The 11,807-nt window shown below is 55.2% G+C and overlaps 1 protein-coding gene and 1 long non-coding RNA gene across 2 annotated transcripts; both read left to right on the top strand.

Moving 5' to 3' along the window:
* Positions 1-867: 867 nt before the first annotated feature.
* On the top strand, positions 868-2,928 carry LOC125919198 (uncharacterized). The gene is made up of 3 exons (XR_007456686.1): positions 868-995; positions 1,955-2,135; positions 2,414-2,928. It is a non-coding gene; the product is annotated as an uncharacterized LOC125919198 (long non-coding RNA).
* Positions 2,929-8,249: 5,321 nt separating this feature from the next.
* CD63 (CD63 molecule) lies at positions 8,250-11,404 on the top strand. The gene is made up of 8 exons (XM_049625704.1): positions 8,250-8,312; positions 8,908-8,984; positions 9,856-10,044; positions 10,221-10,295; positions 10,395-10,490; positions 10,603-10,743; positions 10,981-11,064; positions 11,239-11,404. The coding sequence occupies exons 2-8, from the start codon at positions 8,919-8,921 to the stop codon at positions 11,302-11,304; spliced, it is 717 nt and encodes a 238-aa protein (XP_049481661.1). The 5' UTR covers positions 8,250-8,312; positions 8,908-8,918; the 3' UTR covers positions 11,305-11,404.
* Positions 11,405-11,807: the final 403 nt, after the last annotated feature.

Genomic DNA, 11,807 nt, shown 5'->3' with positions numbered 1-11,807 from the left:
ATATTGTACCTATTTCATAAGGTTATGAGGATTAACTCCCTGACACAGAATTCTTTTTTCCCCCTGACACACAATTCTAAATGAGTTAGTTAGTCATTCCTATTACCCCAATTTATCACCCTTACACTGTGACTGGGATCCAAGGCAACAGGAAATTTTTCCACGGAAGTGTTCCTTAGCTCCTTTGAAAGAAGAATGAATGGACCCCGCTAACTGGATCTGGTCAGAGCCGGGTTGGGGGGAGAGAAAACTGGGTATTTATGGCCATGAGGAGTTATGAGTGTCTGCCAAATGCCAGAGAGAGAGCAGGAGTCAGGAACAACTTGTGAGACAGAAAAGATTTTCACCTCCTGGCTTCCCCACCAGTTCCAGGACTGGGCTTAATCCAATGAGTGGGCAAGACTGCCATCTGGTGGTAGAATCTGGAATTTTAGCTCCTTGGAGGTGGGACTAGAACTGCTGTTTTGCTTTGCATACTTTGCATATTTTCACTTTAGATTTCTAACCCAAGAGTTCTATATCATAATGCATTAAGCCTTGTTTCTTTCTCCAGACCTTCCCGCATCTTGCCTCGTTCCTTAGTTCTCTCAGGCTTGATTACTGTTGGGTTCCCCTGAGCTGCAGGAACTAACCCCTGGGAGGTCTCTTTCAGAAGCTTCAGACTTCCAGCTGCCCTAGACCCAGTCCCCAGGAGGGGGCCCTGGAGGCTTCACAGAAAAGGAACTGGGAGAGAGGATCTGGACATTTAGATCTTTTCTCATCCCCAAACAGGCTAACCAGGGTTTGGGGCCCCGCCCACTGTCCTGGTCTCCCTAGCAACTGTCTTCCTGCCAGGGGTGCCCCTCTCAGGCGTTACCCAGGCAACCTTCAAGGCCCGCCTCCTTCAAGGTCCTGACTGGTTCACGGCAAATGTGGGTCGGGGCCTAAGGGAAGGCATTGAGGTTTGAAGGCTGCGAGCTGCCCGGAGAGAAGCAGGAGGTGTCCCAGGGGGAGGGGTAAGGTTTCCGGAGCTACTGGAGGAAAGAGGCGCCTGTGTAGCCTCGGGTGGAGGGTCTGTTCCATGCTCAGGAAGAGGAACTGGAGGTCTTAGGAGCCGGTCACCAGGGTTCAAGCCAGAGACACCTGGGCCACTCTTGGAGCAGGAGACACCAGAACTGGGGAAGCTCTATAAAGAGGGAGGACTCCTGCCATCGTGCACCCCTTCCCCGCAGACTACCCCGCATACTTAAACTGCCTTATCCCTCACAGCTGGGTCAGTGGGCAGCAACCCAGGATCCCTAAAGCCATCTCTTGTCACTTTTTCCTCCTAAAGTCCCTATTTTTAGGATCAGTGGCTCATTCCCTGGCACCGCAGGTCTTTCCAAGGAGGGGAGGGACTGGGTCATTGAGAAGCTGCTGAGGGGAAGGGGCTGAGGGGCTTCCCTACTAGGCTTGCTTCCCCCTTCTCCTGCCCTCCCAGGGTGAGCCTCTGGGAATGTGGTTTGGGGAGACTATTCTGGGCTGGAATGTTAGTGGAATGGACTCCTCCCAGGTCTCTGCCCACAAAGCCTGAAGCCCCCAGAGAGGACCTCACTGTGTAATTACCATCCTCTTCCACACCACATTCTAAACCCTATAATTACCCTGCTGGATCTCCTAGCAGGCCTGTTAACCTCTTTAACCCCAGGCCCTTGAAGAGAAGTTGGAGGTCGGGAGGAGGGATCCAGAGAGTTTGTATTTTGTGGGGAGCAGGTGGAGGTGGAGTACAGCTGGGGAACTCTGAGAGTCATTTGGAAGTCACATCTTCCTTTGCCCACTGGCCTTCCTAAAGATACCCTACCCTGCCCCCTTCAGCTCCTCTTAGGGCAGGCCCAGCCCTCCAGACTCACAGGTGCACCCTCTGTCCCACCTTCACTCAGTCTCCCCAGGCTTCTCCATCTTTTCCCATCTTTCTCAACAATTGCTCCCTCTCCAGGCCCAGGCCTGACATGGGTCCTGCTGGGGGCCACGGCCAAGGCCGCCCCCGTGCCCAGTTTGGCCAGCACAAGGCACCTGCTGATCCAAGGAAAGGAGGGGTCTGAGCATAAAGCCGGTTCTCCTTCTCCAGGGACTTCAGAACGCTGGTGGCTGTGCTGACCCGGGAGGTGGGCTGCCAGGTGAGGAGAGCTGGAATGTTCAGAGGGAATCCAATGTCTAGGAGAAAGCACGGGGCAGTGAAGGTCAAGGTTGTTGCCAAATGAGGTGTGTGCGTGTGTGTGCGCGTGTCTGTGTGTAGCAATGGCGAGGGTGTGCGGATGGCCAGAAGGTCTGGGTGGGGTCTGGGAATGGGAACCAGAGATTAGAGATGTGAGGGCAGGACAGACTGCTCTGGGCTCTGCCTGGTGGTGCCAGCGACCCCCACCCATTCAACCCTGCATGCTCTCCTCACTTCTAGTGCCCTGGACTGCAAGGCCGCATCCATGGGAAGGAGTCTACTGTGTGAGCAGGTTGAGTGAATGCTCCCCGAGGCCTTCAGTACTCTCTGCTCCCCTCAGCCTGTGGTAGGTGGCTCCCAGCACCCAGAGCTTCTCTTTGGCACACCCCTACCCACACTATTTGTTGTCTGTGCCTACAGGCTGTAACTAGAACTGTGTCTCACTCATCTCTGTATAGTCCCTGTGCCTGGCTGGTTTAGGCTTTCAGTAACTGGATGGATAGATGGATGGATGAAGGAATGCCCCAAGGAACAGAAAGCTGAAGTAACTACCCTGTCCCAGCATTGCCTCTTCTCGTTGCTCCCATGTTCATGTCTGCTGCATCCCAAGGGACTGGTTAGTTGTGTGGGTCTGTGATTGTCAGGTGGGAGACCACTGCCCTCCTGAGCTGGCCCTGGACCAGAACCACACAGCAGCTGACCTCCTGGCCCAGGCTGTGCATGAACAGCCTGGGGCACCTGCCCTGCTCACTCACCAGCTGAGCATCTAGATTGACCCCACTGGCAACAGTGAGGAGGCTGGGACAGGAGCCAGGCAAGGTTGGGGAGAAGGAGGGGCCAGAAGTCCGGCCCAAGGAGCAGGGAAAGGAACAGGCAAGAACTGGGGCAGAGCGCTGCGGATGGAGCCTGGGCAGTGGAGGGGGTTCTGGGGAAGGCCCTGGGGCTTGAAACGGGGCTCTGGGCTGAGACCAAGGTGGGAAGGAGGGATGCAAGGAGGCTGAATTGTCCCTTCCAACACTTTCCTTGGCCACGTCAAGTGGCGTGGAGTCCAGATATTTCTCAAAGCAAAATCATTTTCATTCTCATGTTACCCCAAAACAGGGTAGGATAAAGGCTTAAGGTAACAAAATCGATCCCCTTAATGTCTTCTGCAATCCTCACAACTGCCCTGTAAGGTGTGGAAGGGAGTAGTTTTCCTCTTACTTAAGTGGGGAGGAAGCTGAGGCTCAGGAAGTGTGAACGTTTGGCCAAAGTCCCCCCATTCGTGCCATGCAGAGCCTCTGTGGCACGAGTGCCTCTGAACTTAGAGCACCTGCTGGAGGTGGGCGGGGTGCACCCGGAGTCTGTGTGTCTGGTACCTGCGGGATCTGCAGGCTACCCCTGAACCTCGCTTTCCTTGAAGAAAGGATGTAAGGTGACTTTGGCAGTGATGGTGTTCTCCTGGGTACTAGGGTGCTGTGACCTTGTCTTGCCAGGCATCTGGGGGAGTCAGAGAGGGCCACCATGGTGACTCCACCAACCAGGGCATCTCTGACCTTGCCCTTGTTTTGATCTAACCCTGTAGTCTGGGAGCTGCCATCGAGCACCCACGCCTCACTTATAACCAAAGCTGGGGCCTTTGGATTTAGATCTCAGTTCCCTAATTCAGACACAACCTCCTGACCTTAAGTTCTAGCCACCACCCTTTCTATCCTCTCTAGCAAAGGGATGGCCCTGATGCTGCACCCTTTGGTTCCTCTGTCTCCCTCCCCTCTCCTCCTCTTCCTCCTCCCCACCGTTTCCCTGGCATCTCTTTTCCCCTCTGTATTGTTTCCCTCACCACCACTACCCACCCCCCACCCCCCGGCCGTCCTTCCATGCCTCCCCTTCCCCTATTCTCTCCTGTATCTCCCAGCTGTCCTCAACTCTTCTCTTCCCTTCTCTCTCCTCCAGTCCTTCCCAGTCTCTTTACTCTTTCTTTCCTCCAGTCCTTCCCAGTCTCCTCACTCCTTTCTCATGCTCCCCACCCCCACTGGCCTCTGCAGGTGGCAGCTCCCAGGTCATGGGGCCTCTCCTACCAGGGCACCCACAGTTGCATATCTGGATGACATATCTGGATGCCAGACCTTTGGAGTAGGTGCTGGGAGCTCTGAAGGACATGATGTGAGGGGCCAGGTCCCAGTCAGCTGCTTCCCCACTCAGAGGGGCACAGGGCTATATGCCAACTTTCCAGACTAGGGGGTAGGCCATTTGTGTGTATGTGTGTGCATGTGCGTGTGCGTGTGTGTTAAAATACAGATGACATAAAATCTACCAGTTGAACCATTTTTAAGAGAACAGGTCAGGAGCACCTGAGTGGTTCAGTTGGTTAAGCAACTGACGATCTCTGCTCAGGTCATGATCTCATGGTTCGTGGGTTTAAGCTCTGAGTCGGGCTCTGTGCTGGGATTCTGTCTCCCTCTCTCTGCCCCTCCCTCTCTCAAAATAAATAAATAAACTTAAAAAAAAAAAAGAGTACAGTTCTAAGTACATTCACCGTGGTATGCAACCATCATGGCCATCTATCTCCAGAACTTTTTCATCTTCCCAAACTGAAACACATTGACCCCTAACTCCCCATTCCTCCCTCCTTCCAGCCCCTGGCAACAAACTTTCTACTATCTGTCTCCATGAACTTGACTCGGTGTGGGCTTTTCTTGTTCTCCCGCTACCAGCACCACACTGGCTGTTTTCCAGGGGTCTCTCTGGCCCTAATCTGGAATTCCTCTCCTGACATTCACCTCAGCTCTGCCCCTGCCCACCTGGACGTCTCCACCTCCCTCTCCTCCCTTCTCAGGCCCAGCAGGTGCTCCAGATCCTGCCCTGACACTGCTCTGGAGAAGACCACCCCATCTAACGGTTTTCTCTTGTTTCTCACCCAAGTTGACCTTTCTATACTATTTGATGCTTCTGGCCGCTGTCCCTCCTCTTGCTGTGAAGTTCTGTTTTCTCCCAACTCCCAAAAGAAAAGTGGAAGAACACAGGCCTTGGAACCCTGAGAGATCTGGGTTCAGATTCTAACACTGGTGATTATTGGTTTGGACTCTGGGCATGTCATTCCCTATCACAGAATCTCAGTTTCCTATCTCTAAAACAGGACAAATCATACAGATCTCAAAGGGTTGTTCTGAGGGTCAAATGAGCTAATGTGTATAATGCCAGTACCGAGCCTGGTAGAGTGTGGGGGTCCTGCTCCACAGCTTTCTTTTCCTTTTGGTTCCTTTACTGGATACTGACCCCTCCCACATGTGCCTGAAACATAAGGGTTCCCTGAGGCTCTGTCTTTGTTTTCTTCTCTTGCTCTGGTCCTCATCCATCTATGAATTTAAATATCACTTTTTATCTCTAGTCTGACTACTCCTCTCTTCTGAGTTTCACATCTCCAATTTCTGGTGGATATCTCCACCTGGATGCCCCTTGTGGGTGCCTCCTGTCTTGGGTGACCACCACCTCCTCCCCTGGTGCCCAGGTCTGGAAGCTCTGAGTTGTTTTGGACTTTTCCCACTTACTCTCCCCTTCCACAGGTAGGCAGTCACCCAGTCCTTTATTTGCCCTCTGAAATGCCACTCAGACTTCCCTCTTTTCCAGGGTTCCAGGCTCCTTTTTCTTTTTTTTTTTTAAGTAGGCTTCACCCCCACCACGGAGCCCAGTGTGGGATTTGAACTTACAACCCTGAGATCAAGATCTGAGCTGAGATCAAGAGTCGGATGCTTAGCCGACTGAGCCATACAGGCACCCTGTGGTTCCAGCCTTCATTAACTCTCCCTTGGATGGTGGCAGTGATGTCTCAAAGATCTTCTGGGCTACCTGCCATTCATTCCTCCTTATTTCAATGTAGGACCAGCCCCAAGATGTTCAACCTCTCAAAAACTCCCCACCGCCTTTAGAACATTCCCCACTGCCTTTAGAACATTGGTGTGCCTGGGTGGCTCAGTCCGTAGAGGATGTGACTCTTGATCTTGGGGTTATGAGTCTGAGCCCCACATTGGGCATAAGGTTTACTTAAAAGAAAAAAAAAAACCCAATATAGCCTTCTAGGCCCTCAATGGTCCTATCACCTAGACTCTCTGCTTTTTGCTGCATCTGTTTAGTGAAGTATTCCAAAGCAAATACAGCTATCACATCACTCTTAAATATTTTAGTATGCATCTTTAAAAAATAATTTTCTTATATAATCATACCATCATCATAACTAACAAAATTATTTTTTTCATGTCTAATTCTCAGTCCATATTCAAACTCCCCCAGTTGTTCTCAAAATGTCTTTCACAGTTCATTTGTTCAGACAAAGATTTAATCAAAGACCAAGCGTTATACTTGGTTGTTATCCATCTAAAGTTTCTCAATCTTAACTTCAGACCACTGTCCTGTCCATTTTTCACCACATCCTTCCCGAACCCTTTGAGCTAGCCAACCCCAGCCTGCCCTGGGCTTTTAAAAATATTCCTTTTTTATACTTGGCTCTTTCCTGGTCCCTGGAACTGAGAGCTTGTTTCTTTATTCTCTAAGGTCATCTCAGAGAGTACCACCCACCTTTGTGATAAGAAATCTGAAATCTCTTCCTTCTCTTTCTCCTCTGGGGCAGAGATACCACCTGCCCCTCCCTCTGAGCTTGTCCACCTACCACCAGGGGTTTCTGTCTCTGCTTACAGTGTGGACTTGGCTCTGTATGTTGATCCAGGTCAGTGCCACTGTCTTCCTTCCCTTGTCCACCCTCTCCATCTCCTGTGCATAGCACATGCCTGGCATCTAGTGGCAGCACAATAAACAGATGAATACTTTTTCCAGCATCTTCTCTCCTCTTCCACTGCCTGCCTACTGTGGTAACTAGGGAGCAAGGTTCAGAATGGGCTTGGTGTGCCTTGCTGGGAGGTTGTGATTCTGTTAACTGGTTCCCAGCCCAGCCCAGATCTCTTTCCTTTGGCTGTTAACAGTTTCTTTCCTTCTTTGTGTACACATACTAAGACTCAGGAAGTGGTTCTTAAGTCAGGACCATAAGAACCTCGGGCGTGGGGCCCAGGCTTGGGGGAGCCTGGAGTAATGGCTGGTTCTGTCCTTGGCGGTTCACACAGCTCCTTCTGGGGTCCACTGTGGCACACAATGGAGGGAGGCAGCTTGAGGCCTCCACCTCCCCTTCCAGCCCTCATCTGGCTTTGCCCCCTGGGATGTGAAGTGCTGCCTGCTGGTATGGGATGGGAGATCCATAAGATAGATGCCATGCCCGATTTAGTGTCCTCCCCCAGGCCTCCACCTGATAAGAAGCTCATCAGGGAGTGGGGGTGGTGGGAGCACAGACCTTGTCAACCCACCCCCAGAGGGAGGAACCAGACTCTGGGGCGTCACCATTGACTGACTTCTTCCCGTGCTCAGCCCACTACTCCGGAGCCCCAGAATATGGAGAAAGGGACTAACAGAAGGGGGACCGGAATACCCACTCTAGAATGTTGGGGGACTCCCAGGATGTGAGGCCAGGGACTTTCTGGAAGTGTTTATTCTGACCCCACCCGATCCCACGGATCTAACAGCGCCCTCTGCCGACTCGGGGATGGGGATGGGGGCTTCAATAGAGATGGAGCCAGAGGAAGGTGGGCTCCGGGTGCAGGATGAAGCGGCCTCTTGAAGACCATTCCGTCACCTTGCCTCAGCTCGGTCACTCGGTCCGGGCGCTCAGAGTGTAACTCCGGGCCGCTCACGCCTGCTTGGCTCGCACACGCTTCCTCCGCTTCCCTGAACCAGAGAGAATCTGGCGCCGCTCGGTCCCGCTCTCCCAGTCGAGGTGGTATGGGGACGGGGACGCCAGAAGGGCCCCAGGCACCCTGAGGTCCTGCCCTCGGTGGCCTCCCCTCTCGGGGGTGGGCGCCGTCTTCTGGGTAGGGGCCACGTGGCCTTGGCCGGGCGGGGGGCTCGGCCCTCCCCTCGCCGGCCGGGTGACTCAGGCCGCAGCTGTTACCGCGTCACATGAGGGAGGCAGGCGGCCACTGGGCGGGGGAGGTGGCGGGGGAGGGGGCTGTGGCTGGAGGCCGGGGCGGGGCCGCGCGGCGGGCGGGGCCGCAGCCGGGGGCGCCGCTAGAGAGCCCCTGAGCCGCGGCGGGAGAGGAGCGCACAGCCTCGGGGAGCCCAGGTGAGGCCTCGGGGCCCACGGCCGGCCTCGGCTCCGGGTGGGTGGTCGCTGGCAGCTCCCTCCTCCGGGGCTCGGCCCGGGTCCCCGGAGATCCGCCGTGCTCCCGGGCGCGCCCGAGGCCCTACAAACTTTGCAACTTTGAAAAGTTCCAGAGGCCCGGGCGGGGTGCGGTGGCGAGCTGGTCGCGCTTCTGTTTTGGGGGTGGTCAGGGCGCAGGGGAAGGCGGCTGGGGGTCGCGCTTGGCCGAGGACCATTGTTTTAGGGACTGGCGGGGTGGGGAGGGGGTGTTGGGCGCCGGGGGGCTGGCGGGCCGAGGGTGGGCGTCGGGCTCCGGCCTCTGTCGGCGCCCTGGGATCTTGCCCCGGGGCCCGGGAGGCTGCGGGGCAGGTCCGGGCTTCGCGGCGGTCGCCCCCACCCCTCTCCAGCCTGGAAGAAGAGGGGGCTGGGAGACGTGGATCCGACCGCCGGTTTCCGGGTGGGAGGGGCCGGGAAAGGGGGCCGAGCAGGGAAGGCCTCGAGGGCCGGCGGGGAGCTTTGCAACCGAGGTCCCCCTCCTGGGCCTGTTCTGATCCCCCTGCCCTCCCCTCTGCCCCAGGCCCGGCAGCCATGGCGGTAGAAGGAGGAATGAAATGTGTCAAGTTCTTGCTCTACGTTCTTCTGCTGGCCTTCTGCGTGAGTGGGATGGGGGATGATCGGGGCGCGCTGGCAGGGTGTGGGGAGACCGGGATCCGGAGTGGTGAGGGCTGGGGGGCCACGGATGAAGGCAGCTGGAGACCAGATGCGGGAGAGCCCGGGAAACGGGCCGAAGACAGCAGGGCCACCCCACCCCCTCCAGCTTTCAGGGACCTCTGAGGCTAGTTTGGACCAAGAATGGACTGCGTGGGTGCGCAGCACCCTCCCCCTCGCCCCTTCTGGCCCTTCCTGTCTGGTGACCCAACCAACCACTTGTGATACCGGGTAATGGGGCAACCAGCCAACGGCCGGCCTGATGCTATCGCCTTGGGGCTTCCCCCTCCTCCCCACCCTTCTCCCCTACCCCCCATTCCTTTCCATTCCCTCATCCCTCTCACCGCTTCGGGGTGGGGAAGGGCTCAGCCGGCCACAATTTGCTCCTGCCCTGGGGTCCTGGCTTGAGAGACTGCTCTATGTCCAGGGAGGAGCTCACCACTCTTACCTCTTTTCCTTCTCCCTTCTCCTCCTTGGCCTTGTGGGCCTGAGGAACCTGAGTCACAGCTGAGGAGGAGGGGGTGGCCATTGGAAGATAGTGAGATGGCAATTCTGGGAGCCCTAGAGGCCCACAGGAAGCACCACTCTAGGTTAGAAATATGTGCCCTGGGGTCAAGGCTTTCTGGGAACTCCTCTTTTGGCCTTTGATCAAACTGTGGGGCAAATATGGGTCATCCCACACCATATTCTCCCAGGTGTGAGAATCTGTCTCTCTGGGATGGGGCTAAGTCTGTGTCCTGGGTGCAGCTGCTGCCCTCTGTCACGGAGGTCTGCCAGGTCGTGGGTCTGGCCTAACCCTGACCTGCCCTCCTCGCAGGCCTGTGCAGTGGGATTGATCGCCGTGGGTGTAGGGGCCCAGCTGGTCCTGAGGCAGACCATTGTCCAGGGGGCCACGCCTGGCTCCCTGTTGCCCGTGGTCATCATCGCAGTGGGTGCCTTCCTCTTCCTGGTGGCCTTCGTAGGCTGCTGTGGGGCCTGCAAGGAGAACTACTGTCTTATGGTCACGGTGAGCACAGTGTGGGGCCAGCATGGGTGTCTGGGACTGCTGGGAGGGCACTTCTACTGTGGGGGCTTAGGAGGTGGGTGAGGAAAACCTTTATGAAGGAGCTAGAGGCTGGCTGGGCCACAGCAGGCCACTCTCACCAAGACTCCAAACCTGACCCTTGCCCATTGTGCCTGCAGTTTGCCATCTTCCTGTCTCTTATCATGCTGGTGGAGGTGGCTGTAGCCATTGCTGGCTATGTGTTTAGAGACAAGGTAAGCAGGGAAAAGGGGAGGGCCCTGCCTCAGAGGTCTGGCTGCTCTGGGACCCGTTTGCCTTAGTTTGACCTCAACAATGCTCCTTCCAATTCCCAGGTGATGTCAGAATTTAATAAGGACTTCCGGCAGCAGATGCAGAATTATCCAAAAAACAACCACACGGTTTCGATTGTGGACAGGATGCAGGAAGATGTGAGTGAGGTTTCTGGGAGCAGGGGTAGTGGGGGAAGAAGATTCTCATCTTCATATTGAAGGTGGATGTTCACGCAATAACCTTCTGCCTGGTATTTCTCCTCTCGTGCAGTTTAAATGCTGTGGGGCAGCTAACTACACAGACTGGGAGAGCATCCCTCTCATGCCCAAGGACCGAGTCCCCGACTCCTGCTGCATCAATGTCACCCAGGGCTGTGGGATTTCTTTCAAGGTGAAGGAGATCCACGAAGAGGTAAGGGAGAAGTTGAGAGAACAGGGGACTTGGGAAACCTGGGAAATGTTTCAAGAGTTGAGAGGGACCAGGGATGGAGGTGGAGAGGGTTGGGGTTTTGGGATGGGGGGGGTCGGTATCTGGGAATGCTAGTGGCAGGGTGAAAGATACAGAGCGTGCGGGAGAGATCAAAGGACCCAGGAGGTGGGTGGGAAATTTCTGATTGTGTTCTTGCCTTGTGTGGCTACTACCCTTCAGGGCTGTGTGCAGAAGATTGGGGGCTGGCTGAGGAGCAATGTGCTGGTGGTGGCTGCAGCAGCCTTGGGCATTGCCTTTGTGGAGGTGAGAGGCATCTTTTGGACTTCTGGGGCATCTGAGCAGTAGGGGCAGTGGGAAGAGGTGCTGAGGAGGTACTGGCTTGGAGATGAGGGCCCTGGTTGTGTTTGGGGTCTCTTGGGTGGGTCTGGGGTACTTTGCCTTTCTGACTCTTCTCCACCCCTCTATCTTTGCTTTTAGGTACTGGGAATTATCTTTGCCTGCTGCCTCGTGAAGAGCATCCGAAGTGGCTATGAGGTGATGTAGGGGTCTGGTCGCTTCAGCCCCCTCATCTAAGGGAGTGGGGTAGCACACTCCAGGTTTTTCAATTAAACTGATTATTTTTTCAGACTGAAAAAAAGTCTCAGTTTGTCTTGAAGAATGATACTTTATCCTTTCCCTCTCCTCCACCGTGTTCCTGTCCTGTGGGACCTTGTATTTGCACCTTGGGCAAGAAAGGCTAATTTTGGGGGGGGGGTGGGGAGGGATGTTTTGGAAAGGCAGGTTTTGCTGAAGGCGTTAGTGGGGCTAGCAGTGGAAGGGGGATCTGGACCAGGTTGTGGCCCATTGTCCTCCCTGTCTCCTAGCCATGTGCTGCAATGTTCATGAAGCCATCTCCTTCAAAAGTCAGGGGGTTCCCCACAAAGGTTCTGTCTGGGAGAGGCCAGCCCAGATTTACCATGGACATCTTTTCCCTGGCCTTCTGCCCACCTCTGAGGGCCCAGCAACTCCCTCCCCAACAAAGGGGACCTGGCTCCTTTCAGGCTGGT

The sequence above is a fragment of the Panthera uncia genome, chromosome B4 (genome assembly GCF_023721935.1).
Source record: "Panthera uncia isolate 11264 chromosome B4, Puncia_PCG_1.0, whole genome shotgun sequence".
NCBI lineage: Eukaryota > Metazoa > Chordata > Mammalia > Carnivora > Felidae > Panthera > Panthera uncia.
Note: the sequence above shows the minus strand (reverse complement) of the source record. Positions and strands in the feature narration are given on the sequence as shown.